General features: G+C 61.1%; 1 protein-coding gene across 2 annotated transcripts in view; it reads left to right on the top strand.

Annotated features, from left to right (window-relative positions):
• Nucleotides 1-22375, top strand: part of col12a1b (collagen, type XII, alpha 1b) — a 30016-nt gene that overhangs the window by 6133 nt on the left and 1508 nt on the right. Inside the window, exons 11-73 of one of the 2 annotated variants that reach the window (XM_077710293.1) lie at nucleotides 708-986; nucleotides 1064-1342; nucleotides 3532-3801; nucleotides 4010-4276; nucleotides 4350-4542; nucleotides 4632-4756; nucleotides 6096-6245; nucleotides 6313-6432; nucleotides 6673-6837; nucleotides 6932-7078; nucleotides 7745-7887; nucleotides 8256-8385; nucleotides 8815-8960; nucleotides 9021-9150; nucleotides 9257-9393; nucleotides 9462-9591; nucleotides 9669-9808; nucleotides 9917-10049; nucleotides 10137-10154; nucleotides 10788-10927; nucleotides 10998-11127; nucleotides 11206-11357; nucleotides 11437-11566; nucleotides 11627-11766; nucleotides 11845-11974; nucleotides 12061-12200; nucleotides 12274-12403; nucleotides 12474-12613; nucleotides 12680-12809; nucleotides 12911-13050; nucleotides 13146-13275; nucleotides 14183-14322; nucleotides 14400-14529; nucleotides 14593-14732; nucleotides 14837-14966; nucleotides 15933-16075; nucleotides 16188-16317; nucleotides 16388-16530; nucleotides 17045-17174; nucleotides 17268-17387; nucleotides 17454-17603; nucleotides 17703-17819; nucleotides 17910-18062; nucleotides 18143-18217; nucleotides 18319-18458; nucleotides 18546-18669; nucleotides 18745-18888; nucleotides 19027-19191; nucleotides 19269-19307; nucleotides 19393-19531; nucleotides 19813-19955; nucleotides 20047-20156; nucleotides 20233-20391; nucleotides 20576-20653; nucleotides 20740-20826; nucleotides 20990-21043; nucleotides 21111-21206; nucleotides 21299-21352; nucleotides 21617-21670; nucleotides 21748-21801; nucleotides 21933-22004; nucleotides 22101-22136; nucleotides 22242-22308. In XM_077710293.1, the coding sequence (XP_077566419.1) occupies nucleotides 708-986; nucleotides 1064-1342; nucleotides 3532-3801; nucleotides 4010-4276; nucleotides 4350-4542; nucleotides 4632-4756; nucleotides 6096-6245; nucleotides 6313-6432; nucleotides 6673-6837; nucleotides 6932-7078; nucleotides 7745-7887; nucleotides 8256-8385; nucleotides 8815-8960; nucleotides 9021-9150; nucleotides 9257-9393; nucleotides 9462-9591; nucleotides 9669-9808; nucleotides 9917-10049; nucleotides 10137-10154; nucleotides 10788-10927; nucleotides 10998-11127; nucleotides 11206-11357; nucleotides 11437-11566; nucleotides 11627-11766; nucleotides 11845-11974; nucleotides 12061-12200; nucleotides 12274-12403; nucleotides 12474-12613; nucleotides 12680-12809; nucleotides 12911-13050; nucleotides 13146-13275; nucleotides 14183-14322; nucleotides 14400-14529; nucleotides 14593-14732; nucleotides 14837-14966; nucleotides 15933-16075; nucleotides 16188-16317; nucleotides 16388-16530; nucleotides 17045-17174; nucleotides 17268-17387; nucleotides 17454-17603; nucleotides 17703-17819; nucleotides 17910-18062; nucleotides 18143-18217; nucleotides 18319-18458; nucleotides 18546-18669; nucleotides 18745-18888; nucleotides 19027-19191; nucleotides 19269-19307; nucleotides 19393-19531; nucleotides 19813-19955; nucleotides 20047-20156; nucleotides 20233-20391; nucleotides 20576-20653; nucleotides 20740-20826; nucleotides 20990-21043; nucleotides 21111-21206; nucleotides 21299-21352; nucleotides 21617-21670; nucleotides 21748-21801; nucleotides 21933-22004; nucleotides 22101-22136; nucleotides 22242-22308 (8250 nt within the window). Of the gene's footprint in view, nucleotides 1-707; nucleotides 987-1063; nucleotides 1343-3531; nucleotides 3802-4009; nucleotides 4277-4349; nucleotides 4543-4631; nucleotides 4757-6095; nucleotides 6246-6312; nucleotides 6433-6672; nucleotides 6838-6931; nucleotides 7079-7744; nucleotides 7888-8255; nucleotides 8386-8814; nucleotides 8961-9020; nucleotides 9151-9256; nucleotides 9394-9461; nucleotides 9592-9668; nucleotides 9809-9916; nucleotides 10050-10136; nucleotides 10155-10787; nucleotides 10928-10997; nucleotides 11128-11205; nucleotides 11358-11436; nucleotides 11567-11626; nucleotides 11767-11844; nucleotides 11975-12060; nucleotides 12201-12273; nucleotides 12404-12473; nucleotides 12614-12679; nucleotides 12810-12910; nucleotides 13051-13145; nucleotides 13276-14182; nucleotides 14323-14399; nucleotides 14530-14592; nucleotides 14733-14836; nucleotides 14967-15932; nucleotides 16076-16187; nucleotides 16318-16387; nucleotides 16531-17044; nucleotides 17175-17267; nucleotides 17604-17702; nucleotides 17820-17909; nucleotides 18063-18142; nucleotides 18218-18318; nucleotides 18459-18545; nucleotides 18670-18744; nucleotides 18889-19026; nucleotides 19192-19268; nucleotides 19308-19392; nucleotides 19532-19812; nucleotides 19956-20046; nucleotides 20157-20232; nucleotides 20392-20575; nucleotides 20654-20739; nucleotides 20827-20989; nucleotides 21044-21110; nucleotides 21207-21298; nucleotides 21353-21616; nucleotides 21671-21747; nucleotides 21802-21932; nucleotides 22005-22100; nucleotides 22137-22241; nucleotides 22309-22375 lie in introns of both variants that reach the window. The other variant, XM_077710292.1, reaches the window with a different exon arrangement.

Below are 22375 nucleotides of genomic sequence, written 5' to 3'. Positions count from 1 at the left end.
CGTTTGGACACCTCTCGATGCTCGTAAAAAGTATAGAAGCGCCGATATGACGCAAAGACTATTTTTGCAACCTGATTCCGCCGCCAGCTACCGAGTGGAGCCCGCGGGGGGGAAAAAAATAGCCCCATTTTTCCGTTCGAGCGCTCTTGTTCGCCACATTTTTTTTTTCCTTTAAAAAAAAAAGAAGTTTTTACGAGTAGCGGCGGCGAGAAAAGCATCCCGTGAAAACCCGAGCCCAAAAGTCGCCGAGCGGGGAGGCCGGCCCACGGGCTCGGGCCCTTTGGCGGCGCCCCCGGCCCTTTGGCGGCTCCGTCTGGCAGGTGCGTCGTAAAGAAAGCGGCGATGGCGACGACGTGAGTGAGAGGCATTCCAAGCGATCGCAAGCTAGGACAAGCTGCGTCTGCCGCGAGGAACAAATAAAAAGAAAAGTCTTCTTTTTCTTTTTTTTTTTCCCTTCCTCTTTTGGACCGCTCTGCCAGAAGCGGCCGTGACTCACATTCCTGGGAAGGGAAGCTTATGTCATTCCCGTCTAATGATATTCTGTCAACGGGGACTCCACAGTAGCCCGTCTGAATGATGGCTCCCCGCCGTAAATCAATCTCCCCCCCCCCCCCGAAAGTGTGCGACATTCGCGACGACACGTCTGTGCGACACATGTTTTTTTTTGTCTGTGCCTTTCCAAGAGCGCGCTCCGCTTTTGTCTTCAGGTCTGGTCCAACCCACGGACCTGTCCTTCTCCGAGGTGACCCCCAGAAGCTTCTTGACCTCGTGGGCGCTGGACGCCGGCGACGCCGAGTCCTTCCTGCTGCGCCTGGCGCCCGCCGACCTCCCCGACGGCCCCCGCTGGACGGTGTCGGTCCCCGGGGACGCGTCCTCCGCCGTCCTGCCTCACCTGACGCCGCTCACCCGCTACCAAGTCAACGTTTCGGCCCAGTACGAGCGAGGCGACAGCCTGCCCCTGGTGGGCTACGAGACCACCTTGGAGGGTGAGTGACTGACCCCGCGCCCTCTGGGTTATGCCGCCTCCCCTCCCAAAAAATCTCCTCCTCTCTCTCTGGGGCAGAACGGGGCCCGGTTCGCGCGGCCAGGGTGTCGGACGAGACCACGGAGGGCTTCCGCGTGTGGTGGCGGCCGGCGCCGGGCGCCGTGCTGCGCTACCGGGTGGCCTATCGCCCGGCGGGCGAGGGCGGCGCCGTCTCGGAGGAGGCCTTCGCGGCGGGCGACCAGCCGTCGCTGGTCTTGAAGGGCCTGCGGCCGCGGACCTCCTATCTGCTGGACGTCAGCGCCGAATACGTCTCCGGCCGCGGGCCGCCGCTGCAGACGCGGGGAACCACCAAAGAAGGTGAGTGAGTGAGTGGCTTGGCTTTTTTAGACTGGGAATGTTTTGTCGTAGAGAGAGTTCAGAAAGAAATGTAAGTTTCCCACTTCAGCTTTGAGGCGCCGTATCTCTTTGGGTATTGGGTGCCTAAACTTGCCCCGCTTCCAAAGGCTTGGCATTTTTCCTGGAGCAACAGATCCATCCAGCCAGACAGCCAGACAGACAGACAGACAATTTCGTCCTCATTCCAATGTGAAATTCAAACCAACACCACATCGCCACCTGCAGTTCACTTGAGCTTGAGGCCGGGCCCAACGTTAGCGCGCCACTCGCTGCCAATCCGTGGCAACACGGGCACTCGTTGGCCCCTTCCTTCCCCATTTGCGCACACCAAGATAATATTGTCAGCCAGTGACGGCGGCGGGCCAGCGGGAATCCAAAGAATGCGCCGGGGCGGCAGACTTTCCAGCTTACTCGTATCTTTTTTTTTTCCCCCCTCGCCCGTACTCCCGCGCAAGCAAAAAGCTAAAGCGGCCAAAAATGATGATTTCCTCTTGTTTGCGTAGCCACGCAGGCAGGCAGGCGGGCGGGCGGGCAGGACTGGCGATCCGAGCCGGCCGGGGTTCCCATTTCAAAGGCCATTTGAACCTCTGGCGCCATTTTACGGGCCATCTCCACGTACCAGTGTTTGTACCGAAGATGGTGGCTGATCAGAGGGGGTTGGGGGGGGGCACGCATTCCGCTCCCGGCCGCAATTGGGGGGGAAAAAATGTCTCCGGCGAGACACCCCTCGCGAACAAAAACACAGCCGTCAAAAACATTAGCGGCGAGAAGTCCACTTGGAAGGATTTCCGTACAATGCAAAGTTTCCACGTCGACTGTCACGCCGGTAGCGCCACGGACACCTATGTCACATACGTGGTGGTGGCGCCCCTTCCAAAAAAAATCAAATCTATTAGAATTTACGGGCCAAAGCAATACATTAATTTCTGGTGCTTTACGTGACGGAAAGTCAAATGTAAAGGATGTCGGTGAGCTTGTTTGCGAAAACGCTGAGCTTGTTTTTTTTGGGGGTTTTTTTTGCGCTTCTCAGACAACAAAAGCCCTAAAAAGCCATCCCCAATGAGTGCGGGCGTCTTTTTTGGCCAAACGTGTGTGTGGTTTTTGGCTCCCGCTGAGTCGAGCAGCAAAAATCCAAACAGTCCATTAGCCGCTAAGCGCACTTAGCCAGTAGCGAACTGCACTAAATCGGATCAGATGTTTTCTTCGCGGCGGCGGCGGGAGTGAGTGGGACTCCCCCCCCCCCCCCCCCCCCTCTCTCCACCGCCGCCAGACTGCGCTCGGACCCAAAAATGTGCGGCGTCAGGCGCTCGCATGGTGTGAAAAGGCTGCTAACTGCCCGCTAACTGCCCGCTAACTGCTTGCTAACTACTCTCACAGCATCGCTAACACGGTCGCCCACGTGGTTCCTTGCTACCCTCCCTTTCTTTTTTTTCTCTCTCTCTTCTTTTATTGGCCCGTGGCAAATGCAAATATTTCTGAAATAGCAAGAAAATATGGGTCAGAGGCCACAGAACCAAACAAAAACACGCGTTTCAAAAGAAAGCAGATTTTTGTTATTGAAAAACACTGGGTTGGTTTTAGTGTTGAAATTGCTCACGTGCCAAAGTTGTGCGGCTGTCGAGACCCTTTTTTTTTTTTCAAAGCAAACCTGTTTCCCGCATCAAGCCACCTTGAGAAAAGCGCCCACAAAAGCGGGCCGTTTAAGACGGATGGACGCCGGTCGCCGTCAATGGTGGCCAGTGATTTATTCTCCTCGCCGTTGGCCCGGTGGGAAGAAAAACAAAGCCGCCGTCTTTGCACCCCACAAATAACGCACGAAAGATGTTTGTGTGTCTGTCTTTTTGTTCCTGCGGGCGTCTGCACTTCCAAAGGAAATCAAACTTGCTGACTTTCACATATTCAATCAGGTGGTGGGCTTTTATTTTGACAGGCCGGTGGCGCGGACCCATCTTTTTTTCTTTCTTTCTGTTACGTGTCGCATCCCACCATCGGAGGAACGCGGCCTTTTTACTCCGCCAAGTCGTTGTGGGCAAAAGTCATCCCGTCTTTCAAAACAACAAGAAATATACTTTTCCCCCGCTCAATATCGGGGTCCCGTTTTTGAATTATTATTTTTGGGGACAAAATAATAAATGTCTTTTGCCCGGCAGACACGGGACCTCCACGAGACCTGAAGACCCAGGACGTGACGGACAGGAGTTTCACGGCCCAGTGGGCGGCCGCCCCGGGGCCGGTCAAGGCCTACCACCTCAAGTGGCGCTCGGCCCACTCGGACCAGTCGGGCGAGAAGTTCCTCCGGGGGGACGTGACGGACACGCTGCTGGACGGCCTGAGCCCCGAGACCCTCTACCGGCTCTCGGTGGTGGCCGTCTACCAGGGGAGCGAGAGCCGGCCGCTCGCCGGACACCAGACCACCGACGGTGAGTGACGGCGGGTGACGGCGGGTGACGGCGGGTGACGGCGGGTGACGGCGGGTGACGGCGGGTGACGGCGGGTGACGGCGGGTGACGGCGGGTGACCCAAAGCCCCGCCACCCGGACTGGCTTTCGGACCTTTTCCAGTCCACCTCTGCCCCCTCGGCCGTGTCGGGCGGGCCCCCCAGTAAACCCCTCCCCCCCCTCCCCGCAGCCTCGGCCGAGACACGACGTCTGCGCGCCAGCGAGGAGACGGAGCGCTCCCTGAGGGTGACGTGGACGGCGCCGCCCGGCAAAGTCCAGCACTACCGGCTGACTTACGTTCCCGTGGGGGGCGGACGGGAGGTGGTCCTCAAGGTGCCCGCGGGGCTGACCTCCAGCGTCCTGAAGAAGCTGCAACCCCTGACCTCCTACGACGTGGCCGTGGTCCCCGTTTACCAAGAGGGGGAAGGAATAGCCAGGCGGGGAGTGGGAAGCACACGTACGTCGTCCCACCAGTGAATTGGCCCGTCTGACGACTCCCCCTTCTCAATTCACCTCTCTCCATCCGCCAGTGTCGCCTTTCAAGGCCCCCCGGAACCTCCAGACCTCGGAGCCCACCAAGACCAGTTTCAGGGTGTCCTGGGACCCGGCGCCCGGCCAGGTCCGGGGCTACAAGGTGACCTTCCACCCGGCCCACGACCGGGTGGATCCGGCCGAGCTGCTGGTGGGCCCCTTTGACAATACGGTGGTCCTGGAGGAGCTAAGGTGAGCCAAGGGTGGTCGGGGACCGGGGGCCGGAGACCGGGGACCGGAGACCGGGGACCGGGCTAAAAAAAAACGTTTTCTTCCACCAGGGCCGGAACCAAATATTCGGTGGCCGTCTTCGGGATGTTCGACGGCGGGGAGAGTTCGGCTCTGGCCGGGGAGGAGAAGACCACGCTGTCCGACGCCCCCGACACGCCGACGCTCGGACCTTCCGGTAAACAAAAACCCGGGGCTCCCTTTGCGTTTCAATAGGATTTTTTTTGGGGAGGGGGGGGGGCAAAAGTGTAGCACAACTCCTCCTCTAGACCGAAGAAGGAAAACGAATCTTTTCCCCAGAAACACGGGTTATGCGAACACGATAACACGACGGAAGGGCCATCGTCGATCATTTTGGTATTCGGAATCTGCTCTCCACACGCGGTGAATGCTCTCATTTTTTTTCCATGAATCATCCGAAACACGCACAACACCATTGGACGGCGCCGTTGCCAACTGTCAGAATATTAGCGACAAGGCCGATGCTAAGTGCCGGCAGATGTTTTTCCCCCACTCCAGACGGAGGAGAAGCTTTTTTTTAACGGAGGAGAAGCTTTTTTTTTTTTATTTCCTTCTTTTCCTTTTTTCCTTTGCCGTGGTCAACGTGATAAAAGCGGGCAAAAATGCACAGTCTGACGGGGAAGCGATGACGTTGCTAAAAGGGGGCTCCGTCGTGGCTAACCGAGCACCTCCGCTCGCTCCCCTGGACGCGGGTGGCTGCCAGAAACTTGAACTTGGCCCCGTCCCAGTCCATTAGCGTCCAGCCGGCGCACGCCATCGCCATTACGGCTAATTAAAAGGCGGGCCTTGACGTCGTCAAGCATTCCCAAGGCGGGCGTGTCATTTCTTACGGGGAAATTTGTTACGCTAAGGCTATTCCCGCTTGGGGTTGGGGGGGGGGTTCACATCTTCCAGATTTTGGACCCGTTGCGCTATATTCCTCCCCCCCAAGTCTCCCCGCTGGCAGTCGCGCCCCGTTAACGTTGCGGAATGTCGGCCGCCCCCGAGGCGGCTCGGAAAATGTGACGGCGCTCCGTCCGGGGTAATGGGGAGCAGACGCCGGCGGCTTCGGGGGACCCCGGAGCGCGGGACAAATTCCAGCGGCGTGAACGCCGTCTGCCAAAAATCCCCGCTTGACGTGGGTCCGAGAGGCCTCGTACGGAGTCCAACCTGCGCTGCCCGTCGCCCCGTGCTTTTGCACGTTCTGACTTGTCTCCGCTTTTAGATTTTTGTCAGCCCGACAGGTTTCCCGGACGGACGGCGGATGGATCCCGCGGACGAGCGTCGTCGTCGTCGCCGCCGCCGCCACACGTGGACCCCAAATGTCAAGGTCCCGTCGGCCAGAGTGGCGGCCGGCAGCGTGAATGAATGATTGACGCTCTTTCCGTCTCGTCCGCGTGGCCTCTCTCTTTGTTTTCCCACCTTGTCGGGGATATCTCCATATTGGGGAGACGGAAGCCGGGCGGGAGAACGCTCAGACGTCTTGTCTTTTTGTTTGGCCGGCGCGGCGGCCGCAGGCACGCCGTGCGAGACCTCCGCCAAGGCCGACATCGTGCTGCTGGTGGACGGCTCCTGGAGCATCGGACGCATGAACTTCAAAACCATTCGCGGCTTCATCGCCCGCACGGTGGGCGTCTTTGACATCGGGCCGGACAAAATCCAGATTGGTGAGTGGCGTGGCGTGCCGGCGAGAATGGCCTCGGCTGAGTCTGTCGCCCCCCCGCCCCCCTACAGGCCTGGCTCAGTACAGCGGCGACCCCAAGACCGAGTGGCACCTCAACGCCCACGGCGACAAAGCCTCGCTGCTCCACGCCGTGGCCAACCTGCCCTACAAAGGCGGCAACACCATGACCGGTGAGATCACACCCACAATTTTTAATGTAGTGGAGTAGTCTTGGGGGGGAGGGGAAACTTGACTGAGACTGAAATGGACCGAGTGCAAAATGTGTCTTGGACCCTGACCAAGCCGGCGTGTAGCCTTTTAAGAGCTCCTCTTTTAGTATCCGGCCGAGAGTTTTCAGAAGCCGGAAGCCAATGATGATGATTTGAGCAGAGCTGAGCCGGCCGCCCTTTGATTCCCCCCCCCCCCCCCAGGGATGGCGCTCCAACACATCCTGCGCCACAACTTCAAAAGTCAGGCGGGAATGCGGCAGGAGGCGCGCAAGATCGGCGTCCTCATCACCGACGGGAAGTCTCAGGACGAAATCCTGGTCAGCTCGCAGGAGCTGAAAGACAGCGGCGTGGAGCTCTACGCCATCGGTGGGTCCTAACCCCCCCCCCCCCACCCGCGCTCACCGCCCAAAGCGGAGGCCGGCCCTCAACCCGCCCACCCGCTCTTCTCTTGTCTCCTCAGGCGTGAAGAACGCCGACGAGAACGAGCTGCGCTCCATCGCCTCCGACCCCGACGACATCCACATGTACAACGTCAACGACTTCAAGTTCCTGCTGGACATCGTGGACGACCTGGCCGTCAACCTGTGCAACAGCGTCAAAGGACCCAGTGAGTCAGCCCCCCAAAAAATGTCTTTTCTCAAAGCCTCCTTCAAATTTGGCACCACAAATGTGTCCCCGGGGAGCCGCTGTCCCCAACGTTCCCAACGTTCCCAACGTCCCCAACGTTCCCAACGTCTGAAATGAAAGAAAGCACTCCTTTGATTTTGCACTGGAAGTCAAATTGAAAAGTTGAAGCAGCCGTGAGCCGGTCGCCGTCATTGCAGCCGACGCGCGGTGCGTCGAAATGGACGCAAAGGCAAATGTTGATGGAACGGCACCCCGGGCGGGGCCTTTGTCAACAGGGGAAGGGAAGGATTGTGTTCCCACCGTGAGCCCCACCCCCCTTCAAAAGGCCAGACCTGAAACTTTGCCAGAGGTCTCAAAAAGCCTAAACGGCGTCCCCGAGTTGACGTAGTCGAAAATGAAGGAAGAAGGGACCCTTAATTAACGGCCTCGGAAAATAAGTCCGGCGTTCAAATGGTCTCCAGGTGCTTGTTTTTTTCTTTCTTTCCGTCGACCTCCCGCGATAGGCCGAGGCGCTCCGAGTCCCGCCAGCGGAACATTCCAGCGCCGGCTTAAATCATTTTTAAGAGCCCGTATATAAAAGGCTGATTTACGGCCAGAGCGCTTTTGCCGGAATCACGTCACCCGACGCCCCCCCCCCCCCTCCCAGGCCAAGCTCCGGAGGCGCCCGGCGACCTGAGCACCTCCGAGGTGACGCACCGCTCCTTTCGGGCGAGCTGGAGCGCGCCCCAGACGCCCGTCGAGAGGTTCCGACTGGTCTACTCGGAAGTGGACGGAGGAGCCCCACGGGAGGTACGTAGAGCCGCGCTGGTCCGGATGGTCAAGGTCCCCAAAAAAGGGGGAAAAAGGGGGAAAAGGGGGAAAAGGGAGCCCGCCTTCCTTCCTTCCTTCCTTCCAATGGATGTGCTGACGTGCTGTTGGAAAAAAGAAGAACGTGTCACAGGCCAGCGCCCCAAACACGTCTTTTTCCATGTCGGCCGAACGCTGTTTAGCGGAAGGAACGCACTCGTTTGCAGGCCAAGCCCGATCTGGAATGCTTTTGCTCTTTTCCATCCAGACCACTTCTATCGGCGCTCTTCCGTGGGCCGGTTATCTTGAAATGTCACTCTTGGCCTCTATGGAGCCAGATTTCTTTCTTTCTTTTCGTCTCGTCCCCGCAGATGCTGCTGGACGGCTCGGTCACCTCCACGGTCCTGGAGGCTCTGAGCCCGCTGACCCAATACCGACTGGCCGTCCGCTCCGTGGTCGGAGAGGAGAGCAGCGAGCCCCTGGAGGGCCTTCAGACCACTCGTAAGCGTCGGCGCTCCCTCCGTTCGTACCCGGGCACCCTCCGACTCCGCCGCCCCCGCCGCGACCTCAAAACGGCTCTTTGCCCAGAGATACGTTAAGTGCTTTTACGAGGCTTTAAAAGGGGGCGTCTGCCCGAGCGCCCACCCGCCCGCTCGCCCGCTATGGGCTCCCGAGCGGGAGCGTTTAACCCCCCCCCCCAGTGGCTCCGTTGATTTACACAACGAGTAGAAATGGAAAGAAAGGGATCGTCAACAGATGTCGTCGTTAAGTGCACTTTACGTCTTCAAAGGGAGTTCAAAGAAAAAAAGAGAAAAATGCCATTTGGTTCCGTCGTTGTTTCAAGTCTGAGGTGGCCTGACGTTTTTCAAAGTCCAAAAGATGGGCCCACCCCAAAGTCCTTCCGATCCACCGACCCGCTCCCTTTTTTAGTGCCGCTGCCGAGCGTGGCGTCCGTCGACGTTTACGACCGGAGCACCAGCGCCCTGAGGGTCCGCTGGGGGCCGGCGGACGGCGCCACCGGCTACGTCCTGCTCTACCGACCCGTCAACGCCAGCGAGCCTGAGGCGGACAGAGAGGTGAATCCAAGCGGCCGGGCGCCACAAAGCCAAACGCTCACGCCGCTCCTCCCTCGGCAGGTGCGCCTGGCGGCCGGCGTGGTGGACACCCGACTTACGGGGCTGCTGCCCGACACGGCGTACGCCGTCTCCCTTTCGGCGCTCCACGGCCAGGCGCTCAGCGAGCCGCTGAAGACCGTCGGGGTCACGCGTCAGTATGCTTTTTTTTCAGGGCAAAATGCCCCCAATCTCTGTACGTGGTGGACTTTCCCCGCCCCGGACATCGCTCATTTGCGCCCCGCCTGCCCCCACCGCAGTGCCCATGCCGGCCGCCGGCGCCCTGAGGATCAGCCACGTGACCCACAGCGCCATGAAGCTGGGCTGGGACGCCGCTCCCGGCGCCGTGCGCAAGTACTTGGTGACTTACAAGCCCGAGGACGGCGACGCCAAAGAAGTGAGTTTCCGTCGGCCGCCCCGGTCCGTGCTCTCCGTCTGACGTGGCCGCGACGTACGGCGCCGCAGGTGGAGGTCCGCGGCGACGCGCTCACCCTGGACCTGCCGGGCCTGACCTCCCAGACAGAGTACGACGTGGCCGTGACCCCCGTGTACGACGAGGGTCCCGGGAACCCCGCGGCGGGGTCGGCCGTCACCGGTGAGTCTGGGGGCGTGGCTCGGGCGTGGAGGGGGGGGGACCATCCTTACCGGGCGTCCCTTCCTCCCGTCTTTCAGACGTGGTCCCCGCGCCCAAAAACCTGAGCTTCTCGGAGGTGGACCTGACCTCCTTCAGGGCCACCTGGGAGCACGGGGCGCCCGACGTGGCGCTCTACCGCATCGGCTGGAGCAAAAAAGGGTCGGGGGACTACCAATACGTGAGTGGCCCACGGACGTTTGCTTTGAATTTGAATACGGACTCTGGGTTGGAACGGGCGTTCCGTGGAGCCTTCTCTCACAAAGTCCACGTTGTGTTCTCCGGGCAGTCCATCCTGAACGACGACGAGACTTCGCACCTCCTGGAGAAGCTGGAGCCGGACACGGAGTACGCCGTCACCGTGACGGCCATCTACCCCGATGAGTCGGAAAGCGAAGACCTGATGGGCAACCAGCGCACGTGTGAGTATTCTGGCCCCGGCCGAGCGGCCCGCAAATTCCCCCTTCCGAGTCCCGCCCGGGCGTAATCGCCTTGTCTTCTCTTTGTAGTGTTGAAGGCTGGTAACGGTATGTCCATTCAATTGTTTGCCTTTTTGTTGAGCGCGCCCGCCGGCGCCGCCGCCGCCGCGTCGCTCCGTGTCCATCCGGTTGAGCGATGGGGTCCCCCGTGGGCGGGAAAACACCCCGTTAATCCTCTGCTAAAAGCTAGAGAGAATTTGGACTAAGATCCCGCTCGACGGCGTTGGACACGGCGACGCGTGGCCCAAAAGGGGCCGGCGTCCTGTCACTAGTCACGTGTCTGCAATTCATCTCACGTAACCATTAGTTGTAGCATCATCCCCATCTCCATTCTCATCCTCATCGTGGTCATCATCAAATGTCTTGCATGAGTTGCTCTAGGTTGGTTTGTTTGTCAAGGAGGGAGGGGCTCGGCTTCCGTGGGACCATTGAAGGGGGGGGGGGGGTCAAAGGGGGAGGCCAAAGTGGGAGGCCAAAGTGGAAGGGAGCTCAGCGCCCATTCCTTGACATCAAACCGGGACGCTCGCTTCCTTGGTTATCCTTTGAGGCGAAATTGTCCCCAACTGGGGCCTCCATATGATCAATAATCCTCATCACCCTGGAAATGATTCATCCTCCTCACCACTCACCAGCGTCCTTCCTTTGGGAGCCGTCTTTAACTCTTTAACGTCTTTGTGTCAGTGCGAATGGATCCTCCCCGCAACCTGCGACTCTACAACGCCACCATCAGCAGCCTGGCGCTCAAGTGGGATCCGGCCCGCGGGCCCGTGCAGAGCTACAAGATCGTCTACTCGGCGCTGCCCGGGGGCGAGCCGCTGACGGTGGGTGACCGCCTCCGGACGGCGGGCCAGCGGCCCCGGTCTAACCCTGTGCATAACCCTGTCCCGCCAGACCCAAGTGGGAGGCAAAAAGAGCAGCGCGCTCCTGCAGAAGCTGTCGCCCGACACGCCCTACCGGGTCAGCGTGACGGCCGTCTACGCCACGGGCCCCAGCGGAGACGTTTCGGCCGACGGGAGAACCAGTGAGGCGGCCGTCGGGTCCTTGCCGGTCGCCGTGCTCCGGGCAAAGAAATGACGCCTAACCAGCCGTCCTCTTTCAGGACCTCTGGGTGGCGTGCGCAATCTGCAAGTGCTCAACCCCACCATGACCACGCTCAACGTGCGCTGGGAGCCGGCCGAGGGCCGCGTCAAGGAGTACAAAGTCATCTACGCGCCCGCCGCCGCCGCCGCCGCCGGTGGGGCCGAGAGCACGGTAGGACTGGTAGGGAGCCGGTGGGTGGGTGGCCGGCGAGCTCACCTTCCTTCCTCAAAATGGGACGGTCCTTTTTCAGGAGCAAGTTTCGGCCGGCACCAGCAGCGTGGTCCTGCGCGGCCTGCAGCCGGACACCCCGTACACCGTCTCCCTGGTCCCCGTCTACGCCGAGGGCGACGGCAAGACCACGTCGGAAAAGGGAAAGACCAGTAAGTGAGCGTCCGGCCCGCCGGCGCTCCGGCCCGCCGTTTGACCGGGGCCGCCTCCAGGGCCCCTGGGCGGCGTGAAGAACCTGCGGGTGAGCGACCCCACCATGACCTCTCTGGACGTCAAGTGGGACCCGGCCGACGGAGCCGTGCGCCTCTACAAAGTCTTCTTTGTGCCCGTGGCCGGCGGTCGCGAGGAGATGGTGAGGAGAAGGGCACCGGCCCCGCCGCTTCGCCGCATTGTCTTTTTCCCCGACGGCAACGATCCGTCACGCCCGTAGGAACAAGTTCCCGCCACGGCCACCGACATCACCTTGCGGAACCTCCTGCCCGACACGGCCTACACCGTGTCCTTGCTGCCCGTGTACCCGGCCAGGGAAGGCAAACGGCAGGCCGAGACAGGAAAGACCCGTGAGTCCCGCCCGCCCGCCCGCCCGCGCCCCCGTCCGTCCCGCTCCCCAATCACCCCCCGTTAAATCCCGGCGGTGGGCCGGCAGTCCCCCTGGGCGGCGTCGGCACCGTGCGGGTGAGCGACCCCACCTTCACCACGCTGAAGGTCAGCTGGAATCCCGCCGGCGGGAACGTCCAGGGCTACAAGATCATCTACAAGCCGGAAGGCGGCGGCCAGGAGATTGTGGTGAGCGCGGGGCGGGGGGGTTCGACGCCAACCGGCGTAAACGTTGACTCGACCGGCCACACGCTTTTTTCAGGAGCAAGTCTCCGAGAGCACCACCGGCACGGTCTTGGAGAAGCTCCTCCCCAACACCCGCTACAGCGTCACCGTGGTGCCCGTCTACGCCGAGGGCGACGGGCCCAGTCTCACCGACGGCGGCAAAACCAGTGAGTGTGGCGCCGACACCCGGGGAACCCGCAGCCACCCGGACCAATCTCCGGCCGCGCTTCTCCGCAGAGCCGCAGGGCGCCGTCCGGAACCTTCGGGTCACCGATCCCACCAGCAGCAGCCTCCACGTGCGCTGGGAGCCGGCCGAGGGCAACGTGCGCGAGTACGTGGTCATCTGGGTGCCCGCCGACGGGGGAGCGCAGGAAGTGGTGAGTCAAAAGCCTTGGCGGGCGGCCGGCCGGCCGGGCCTTCTTCTCACCGGCCCTTTCCACTAGGACCAGGTAGCCGGAAGCGCCAGCGCCACCGTGCTGGAGGGCTTACGCTCGGACACCGAGTACAGCGTGACGGTGGTGCCCGTCTACGACGAGCTGGAAGGGCTGCCGCGGACGGAAAACGGCAAGACCTGTGAGTTGCCGCCTCGGCCCGCCTCCCACGTTTGGATTCGTCGTTTGTTTTCAGGGAAGAAAAAAAAGAGCGGCCATATTTCATTCACGTGTTTGTGTCAGATCCGGTGGGAGGAGTCAAGAACTTGCAGGTGCTGGACCCCACCATCGGCACCCTGACGGTTCGCTGGGATCCGGCGGTGGGCAACGTGCGCTCCTACCGGGTGGCCTACTCGGCCCAACCCGACGGCCAACTCCAAACGGTAGGCGTGGCCGCGTCGGTGCCCGTCCCCGCGTCGGAGCGTCATTCTCAGTGTCTCCTCCTAACAAAATCATCCCTCCCCCGGACCCCTGACAGGAAGAGGTGTCCGCCGGCTCCAACAGTCTGGTCCTGAGGAACCTCAACTCGGACACGGCGTACAACGTGACCGTGGTGCCCATCTACCCCGACGTGGAGGGCATCCCCAATTCCGAACGGGGCAAGACCAGTAAGTGCCGTGACCTTGTCCAATTCAAATGGCTTTATTGTTATCAGACACAGCTGCGTATATAGCAAAATGGGTGAAATATCATTCAACAAAGGTGCTCTTGAATCAGTCAAAATGGGGTTTTAAAAAAGTCTTGAAATGGCTCTGGACAGTTGATATCAGGTCAGGTTGGTAAAGGCACATACATAGGTGACAAATTGAATGGACGGGGGTTGGGCCAACGTGGGAGGGGAGGGGGGAGCTTTTGGTTCGAGTCATCCCACAGCGACCAAACTGACTGTCAAGCAGGGTGGGGGGGGGGGGGGGCTGCAATAAGCAGCTGACGCCGATCCACTGATTGCAGTCGCGGCACACTTAGTATTGCTCTTTATGAAAGCTTACATTTTGTGGAATAGTTTGACATTAAAGCCTAGTCTGATGGGATGCTACACCTTTTTATCAAATTAAAAACATTTATTGTCATCATACACCACTGCGTATATAACAAAATGGGTGAAAAATCATTCAACAAAGGTGCTCTTAAATGGGTGAAAATGGTCAAAAGTTTGCACTTTGAAGGCCCGTGTTTGAGATAAAAAAAAAGTCTTGAATTGGCTCTTGACAGTTGATACCAGGCAAGGTTGGCAAAGGCACATACATGGGTGTAAAAGTGGTTGGGCCGCTGTGGGTGGGGGTGAGGGCGCTCCAGGTGGCCCAGTGTGGCCCTGTGTGTAGAGCTACGCCCATGGCGTCCTCAGTGGACCTATTGGCAAACTGGTGAGGGTCAACCGTGGGAGGGATGGCATCCCTGATATGGCGGACCGGCAACCTTTCAAAGCACTTTCTGATCACGGGCGGAAGAGCGACCGGCCTAGAATCGAGTCGGACGAGCCCTGGAAAATAATGGATGTCGGCTTTTTCTTTTCAGAGCCCGTGAGCGGCGTGAAGAACCTCCGCGTCAGCGACCCCACCACCAACTCGCTGCGTGTGCGCTGGGACGCGGCCGAGGGCGACGTGCGCCACTACAGGGTCGTCTACCAACCCGTCGGTGGCGGAGAGCGACTCACGGTGGGCTCCGGCGGGCTCCGGCGGGCTCCGGCCACTCGCCCGGCTAAACGGCTCCACGACAACCGCCGACTCTTCAGATTCAGGAATCGGGCCTGGCCACCAACGCCGTTCTGAGGGACCTGCGGCCGGACACGGAGTACGCCGTGACGCTGGTTCCCATCTACCCCGACGCCGAAGGGAAGAGCGTGACGGAGAACGGCAAGACCAGTGAGTTTCGACGCGTGTCTGGCCGCAAAGGGGTCCCCACGGTGACGCCTGGCCGTTTGACAGAGGCGCTGGGCGGAGTCAAAAACCTGCGCGTCAGCGACCCCACCACCGGCTCGCTCAAGGTGGCCTGGGACCCGGCCGAGGGGAACGTGCGTCAGTACCGCCTCTTCTACGTGCCCGCGGCCGGCGGCGCCGAGGACATGGTGAGCCGCCGCCGCCGCCGCCGCCGCCGGCGAGCGGGGATGGACGGGAGGCGGGGCCTTTGGCTAAACGCCTTGTGCACGTGGGCGGGCCGGCGCGCCCTCAGGAGCAGGTATCGGGCGGGACCACCGCCACCGTCCTGAGGAACCTCCTCTCGGACACCTCCTACGCCGTCACCGTGGTGCCCGTCTACCCGGAGGGGGAGGGGCTACGCCAATCGGAGCAGGGCAAAACACGTGAGTCTCTTTTGCTCCCTTTTGGAAAGAAAGTGGCGGTGACGGTTATAGACGGACGGCCGTGAGACGCGCCGTCTCCCGTTTCCAATGGATCCCACATCTGCCGTTGTCTTTAGTAAAAGTGCTTGGTGAAGCCGTTTCACGCGATTTTGCAAAACGACCGGCAAAAGTCTGGACGGGCGCTTAAGCGGACGGCCGTCGGGGGTCCCATCCCAGAGAAGCGCCGCGGTTTAGCTTAGCCGCCGTCAATTTGGTCTCGGCGAGAAGAATGAGGTCGTGGACTGGCTGGAATGCCCAGGCAGAGCGGAGGAAATTTGCTGCGGTCTGGCCGCGCTTACTCAACGCCGCTCGCAAAACGGCTCACCCCCCCTTCCGCCAGTGACATGTAGCGTATACGCCGGCCGGTGGGCCGGGCCACATCTGCTTCGCTTTAGGGGCCTCGGACGTGGAGAGGCGGGGCTTTTCCTTCGGGAGGAGGCTTTTGCCCTTTCCCTTCATTTGAGCGAGAGCATTTGGAGGCGACCCGCTCCACGTGAAGGACAAACGGCCCAAGGGAAAAAAAAAAAAGGCGCTCCCGCTGGATGAGAAGGTGCGCTGGCGAACCCCATTCTAGGTAGCAATGGAATGAAGGGGGAACAAAGCCCCAAAAGGGACAGAGAGTCAACTGAAAAGTGCGGAAAATCAGGCCAAATGAATAGGAAAGGAGCCTTGAAATACAACTGAAGTCATGTGACCCCCACAGCCCAAAAATCACGGCGGCGTCGAATGGCATGTCTTTTTCTCCTCCACACGTGTAATATTCATCTGGGGGGAAACGGCGCCGGCTCTCCCGCCGGCTCTCCCGCCGGCTCTCCCGCCGCTCTTGCGGTTTTCCAGCGACGCCCGCCGTCATTGTAGCAGAAAGTTCAACTTTTGTCTGCTTTCTCTCATTCGTTCTGCTTTTTTTTCTTCTTCTTCTTCTTTCAGTTGCACGCACGCCCCCGCGTAACGTCCAGGTGTTCAACCCCACCCCCAACAGCCTGAACGTGCGTTGGGAGCCGGCCACGGGACAGGTACAGCAGTACCGCGTCAACTACGCCCCCCGCGACGCGCCCTCGCAGTCCCAGTCGGTAAGTCCGCTCCCTCCCTCCCCCCCTTTCCTATGGCTGGGCGTTGAGTTGCAAAGAGGCTCTGGATTGGCTTAAAAAACGAACGTCAGTTTGACCTTTTGACCCCCCCCAGGTGCTGGTCTCCGGTAACATCAACAACGGCTTCTTGGACGGCCTGATCCAGGACACGCCCTACCGGGTGGAAGTGGTGGCCGTGTACCCCGACGGGGAGGGGGCGTCGCTCAAGGCGGACGGCAAGACGCGTAAGTGGGTCCGCGTCGGGCCGGGCGGCCGCCGCCTTTTGACCTCCCTCCCCTTTTTGTCTTCCCCCAGTGCCCCGCACCGGGCCCCGTAACCTGCGGGTGCTGGACGCCACCACCAACACGCTGACCGTGGGCTGGGACCACGCCGAGGGACCCGTCAGGCAATATCGCCTGACCTACGCGCCCACCACCGGCGACCCCATCACCCAATACGTGAGTATCCGGAAAGGGAAAAGAAATCGGGCGGCTCTCAAATGGGGACTGGGACCATTTTTGGGTCGGGGCCACGGACGGGAGGCGGCGTTGAAAGGATTTGGCCCGAACCACGTCTTGGAAATCTGTGACGCCTGGGTCGGTCGGGGCTGTGGGGGGGGAGGGTATGGGCTTTTGCCTCATTCTTAAGAAGCGCCTCGCTCGCTAACCCGTGACGTCGCCTCCAAACTATGCGCTGAGTTCACACACGTGGTCCGGGCGCCGTGGGCTCATAAATCTAGGTTCCCCGGGCCGCGGCCTTAAACTAACAGCGTCATTCATGGAGGCGGCGGCGGTCTCAACTAAATTGACGAGGCGCCGAAGCAATTGTGGCGGCTGCAGGAAATCCCAACCGCGTCCAAACGCGAAGCTTCCCGCTCGACTAAAAAGTGGGCCGGCCACCGGGGAATGGTCGCTCGCTAATCCGCCGACCGTCCGTCTTTTCATTCCTCCTGTTTTTTTTTTTTTTTGTCAGGCGGCGGTCCCGGGCAACAGGAACAATGCCCGCCTCCAGAACCTTTTCCCCGACACGCCGTACAACATCACGGTGGAGGCTGTCTACGCCGAGGGCCCCGGGGGGCTCCTCAACGGAATGGGACGTACCGGTAAGGGCCGTCGCGGCGACGGCATCTCGGCCCGGGTCGTCGTGGCCGGAGGCCCGTTTGTCATTCTCTCGCCCGCCCGCCCGCCCGCCCCAGTCGGCCTGCTGAGCCCGAGGAACCTGCGCGTGTCGGACGAGTGGTACACGCGCTTCCGAGTGGCCTGGGACCCCGTGGCGGCGCCCGTGGAAGGATACAGAGTCATCTACTGGCCCCGAGGTCAGAATGTGGCCGCGTCCGCGGCGGAGCTCGGCATCCCATTGACGCGGCCCTCCCCGGACGCAGGCGCCGGCCGGCAACCGGTGGACTTCTTTGTGGGCGACGTGACGTCGTACACGCTGCACAACCTCCAGCCCGGGACCACCTACGACGTGCAAGTCCTGGCGCAGTACACCAACGGCGTCAGCGCCCCGCTGGCCGGACCGGGAACCACGCGTACGTGCCGCTGGTTGTGGGAATGTCCAAATGTCACCGATGCAGTGGTCGTGGTGGCTTTTGAAAAAAGCGTTTTTTTCCTTCCACCGCTCTGACCAGTCTTCCTGAACGTGAGCAACATAGAGACGTACGACGTGGCCCACGACAGGTTTTGCATCAAGTGGACGGCCCACCGGGCGGCCACGTCCTACCGCATCCGCCTGGAGCCGCTGGAAGGTGAGTGGCGCTCTGCTGTCGGATGGCGCTCCCTTCGGCCCACGTATAGCCGTGGGGAAGCGCCAGCGCACGCTCTTCCTTCCCCGACAGCTTCGAGCGGGGGTCAACGCGAGGTGACGGTCCCCGCCGGCCTGCCGCAGTACTGCTTCGACGGCCTCTCGCCCGACGCCCCCTACCGGGCCAGCGTTTACGTGCAGACGCCCAATCTGGAGGGACCCGCCGTCGGCGCCAAGGAGAGAACCCGTGAGCGCTCCGGCGGCGGCGGCGCCGCCCGCCCGCCCTCGCCCCGCCGCCCGTTCTCATTGTCTCCCGTTCTGTGGCAGTGGTCAAGCCCACAGCCGCCCCCACGCTGCCGCCCACGCCCAGCCCGCCGCCCACCATTCCGCCGCCTTGGCCGGGTAAGCCACCGGGCGAGCCACCGGGCGAGCCACAGGGCGGGCGACGGCGAGTGAGGCCTTGAAATTGCGGGCGGAGAGAGCAACCCCGTGGCGCGCTTCAGTTTGCAGGGGCGCCAAAGCGGACGTGCTGTTCCTCATCGACGGCTCCTGGAGCATCGGCGAGGAGAGCTTCGCCAAAGTGGTCAACTTTGTCTCCGGGATGATCGCCACCTTCGACGTGGTCGGACCCACCGGGATGCAGGTTTGGTCCGAGGGCGGGGGTCCGGCCCCCCCGGGGTCGGCGGAAGGGCGCACGTCTCTGAGCCGCCCGCTCCCCCCCGCCTCGCAGGTCTCCTTCGTCCAGTACAGCGACGAGGCCAAGACCGAGTTCAAATTGAACTCGTACAGCGACAAGGGCGTGGCCGTGGCGGCGCCTCACCTCATCCGATACAGGGGCGGGAACACCAAAACGGGTGAGCTTCCAGAAGGTGGGGGGCGGCCGGGGCGGCGTGGGAGAAACGTTGCCTAGCGCCGCCCCTCTCCCTCAGGCGCGGCCCTCAAGCACACCTACGAGAAGGCCTTCACCACGGAGAACGGCATGCGGAGGAACGTGCCCAAGGTGGTGGTGACCATCAGCGACGGACGCTCGCAGGACCAAGTGGCCAAGGACGCCGCCAGGCTGCAGCACGCCGGTGAGCCTAGGGAGCTCACTCTGGGGAGGTCACTCTGGGGAGGTCACTCCGGGGAGGTCACTCCGGGGAGGTCACTCCGGGGAGGTCACTCCGGGGAGGCCGCCCAACGCTGAAGCCGACACCCGTGCGTGCGTACAGGCTACACGGTGTTTGCGGTGGGCGTGGCCGACGTGGACTTTGCCGAGCTGCAGGAGATCGCCAGCAAGCCCAGCGAGAGGCACGTCTTTGTGGTGGACGACTTTGACGCCTTTGACACCATCAAGGAGAACCTGGTCAACTTCATCTGCGAGACGGCCACGTCCAGTAAGCGCCCGCCACCGAAAAGGGGGAAAAGACGCGCGTTAATTGGGCCGGCGTCTGTCCCGCCCTCCCTCCCGCAGCGTGCCCGCTCATCTTTGTCAACGGCTTCACGTCTCCCGGTGAGTACGACGACGGGTGGTCCGTTTTGATCCGTTTTGAAAACCCACGGATGGATTTGAGTGGATTTTTTTTTTTTTTCCGTAGGCTTCCGCATGCTGGAAGCCTTCAATTTGACGGAGAAGACGTACGGGCAGGTGCGCGGCGTCTCCATGGAGCCGGGCTCCTTCAACAGCTTCCCGGCTTACCGGCTGCACGCCAACGCTCACCTCACCGTGCCCAGCGCGTGAGTTTTGTGGGGGGGGGAGGGCAAATGTGCTATGGTGTGGGGAGCCTCCCCGACGACAAATTAGCGTGTGTTTTGGAAGGTGTTTTTAATGGCCCGGCAACCAGAAAGTTGGCTCCAGAAAGTCGGTTCGTCGTCATTGTTTAGCGCGCCCGGGTGGCCAAAATCCCTCTTTTTCTTTTTCTCTTTTTCTCTCCGTTTCCTCCCTCCCACTGGCTGGAATTTCTTTGTCCCGCCGTTATCGCGGCCCGAGTCTGACCCCCTTGCCTTAACCTTGACAGCGAGGCGCACCCCGAGGGTCTCCCTCCCATCTACACGGTCATCCTGATGCTCCGCCTCCTGCCCGACACGCCCGGCGAGGCCTTCGACGTGTGGCAGGTGGCCACGGCCGACCACAAGGCGGAGACGGGCGTCACCGTGGACCGTAAACTAACGCCGTCCTTCCACGAAGCGTGGAGCCGATGGTTGACCCTGTCCTTCTTTTCCCCCTTTTCCCTCTTTCCTGGCCCCCGCAGCTTCCAAACAGACGCTGTCCTTCTACAACACGGACGAGAGCGGGCGCATCCAGCGCGTGACCTTTGACCAGCCCGCCGTCAAGCGCCTCTTCCACGGCAGCTTCCACAAGGTGAGCGCCGTTCGCTCCGTGGGCTTCCCGCCCACTCCTTCAACTCCTTTTTTTCCCTTTTTTTTCTTTCTCCCAGCTCCACATCATGGTGTCGCCCGACGACGTGCGACTCAACGTGGACTGCCGTCCCGTGGCCCGGGAGGACTTTGAGGCGGCCGGCGCCACGTCTAGGGACGGCTACCAAGTTCTGGGCAAGACGGCCAAGTCGGCGGGCTCCGGGAGAGAGTCGGCCAGCGTGAGTCAAATTGCGTGGACGTTCTCTTCCACCGTTGGTCGTATCTCCGTCCGTCTGTGAAAGTGAACCGCGGCGTCCGGCGAGTCCCCCGTTTTTTTTTTTTTCTTCTTCCGAGCGGCGATCCAACGCGGCCATTTGTCCAACCCTCAAAGCCCCGTGTTTCCGTCCCGCTCTTTGTTTGCAGTTCCAGCTCCAGATGTTCGACATCGTGTGCACTCTGTCGTGGAGCAGCCGAGACCAGTGCTGCGACCTGCCCGCTCTGGTAAGCTGGCCTTGTGGCCTCTTCAATGATGATTATCGTCGTCTTCATTATTTGCTCTCTCTTGTTTGTCTTTTTCAATCCATCAGAGAGACGAGAGCAAATGTCCGGCGCTCCCCAACGCCTGCAAGTGCACCACCTCGGCCACCGGACCTCCCGGACCTCAGGGACCGGTGGTCAGTCAACCCGATGCATTCTGGGACGTGGTTTACCTATCCAATGCTCTCAATGTTTTGGTTATTTAAACTATAAAGACGTGCATTTTTCTTAAATGGGAATGAAAGGGAAAACATATGTGTGTTGTGCCCGAAACCCCTTTTGTTTTTGCTCGCGGCTTAGGGTGCCCCCGGAAAGAAAGGACCGCGAGGAGAAAGGGGAGAGCTGGGTTCACCCGTAAGTCCCGCCCGGCAAAAGTTTGCCGGCGCCCCCGGCGCGCTTGACTTTTCTGGCTCTTTCCCAGGGCCCCGTGGGGACCGTGGGGGACCTGGGACTCCCCGGGCCCATGGGCCTGCCCGGCCCGCAGGGACCCAGCGGACGTTCCGTGCCGGGAGAGGCGGTGAGCGGGCGCCATCGCCGTTGCCGTCGCCGTTGCCGTTGCCGTCGCCGTCCTTTCCTTGGCAAAAGGGCCTGACTTTTTGTGCATTTCAGGGCCGACCCGGAGCCAAAGGAGAAGCCGGGGATTCCGGCCTGCCCGGACTCAAAGTAAGTCTTCTTGTTCCCCGGAACCCGCCACGTCCGTCGGGCTTTCATACGGCAACGGGCTTGGCGAGGGAAGAAAAAAATAAAAAACGCAGGGGCCCACCCACCTCGGAAACAGATTGGACGACTGTTTTTCAGTCTGAAATGTCCCCCTTTTACCGCGGGTGCGGCGCTCGATACTGACTTTTGAACTTGGTTTTGGGCGGCCCCTATTTGCGGCGGCCACGGCCTAACCTCGGCGCCGCCCGCTTGCTTTTGTGCGCGCAGGGCTCCCCGGGACCTCGAGGCCCCGCCGGACCCGTCGGACCCGCCGGCATCAGGGTGAGTCTCCATTGGGGTCCGCTTTGGAGATGTTGCTTTTTTTTTCTGGAGGACGGGCTGACTTTTGCCTCTTTCAGGGCCCTCAGGGGAAGGACGGCCTGAATGGACCTCGAGGACCGGCCGGCCCCATGGTGAGTGAGTGAGTGGGTGAGTGAGTGGGTGACAGTGAGTGAATGGATGGAGAGGGCCAGGTGAATGTGTAGGGCGCAGGGCTGCCTGCCCCCTCACCCCACCGACAAATGTGGTTTATCTCACCCGACAGGGATCCCCGGGCTCACCCGGAGCGCCCGGTCCGGAAGGAAAACCCGGGAACGCCGGTCCCAACGGAGCTCCCGTGAGTCGCCACGCCTCACGCTTGGCCTGCGAGTGGGGAAAAAAAAAAGCCTTTTGAAGCTGACCCCGGGCTTGCTTTTGTTTTTTTTTTTTTTAGGGTCTGCTGGGACCCAAAGGAGACCGAGGAGAACGCGTGAGTTGCCCCACAAAAGAAATCTTTGTAGAACGTCAAGAGGACATCCGGCACCCTGGCTGACAAAGGAGACGTGTTGACACTCCCTCCCTTTGTGCTCGTCAGGGTGACTTTGCGCCGCAGAACATGATGCGTTCCATCGCCAGGCAGGTGTGCGAGCAGCTGGTCAACGGTAAGCGGCCAAGTGGCCCGGCCGGTCGGTCCCTCCGGTCGGTCCCTCCGGGCCGGTCCCTCCGGGC

Source organism: Stigmatopora nigra, chromosome 2, assembly GCF_051989575.1.
Source record: "Stigmatopora nigra isolate UIUO_SnigA chromosome 2, RoL_Snig_1.1, whole genome shotgun sequence".
Taxonomy (NCBI): Eukaryota; Metazoa; Chordata; class Actinopteri; order Syngnathiformes; family Syngnathidae; genus Stigmatopora; species Stigmatopora nigra.
This window is presented reverse-complemented; position numbering and strand designations above follow the sequence as displayed.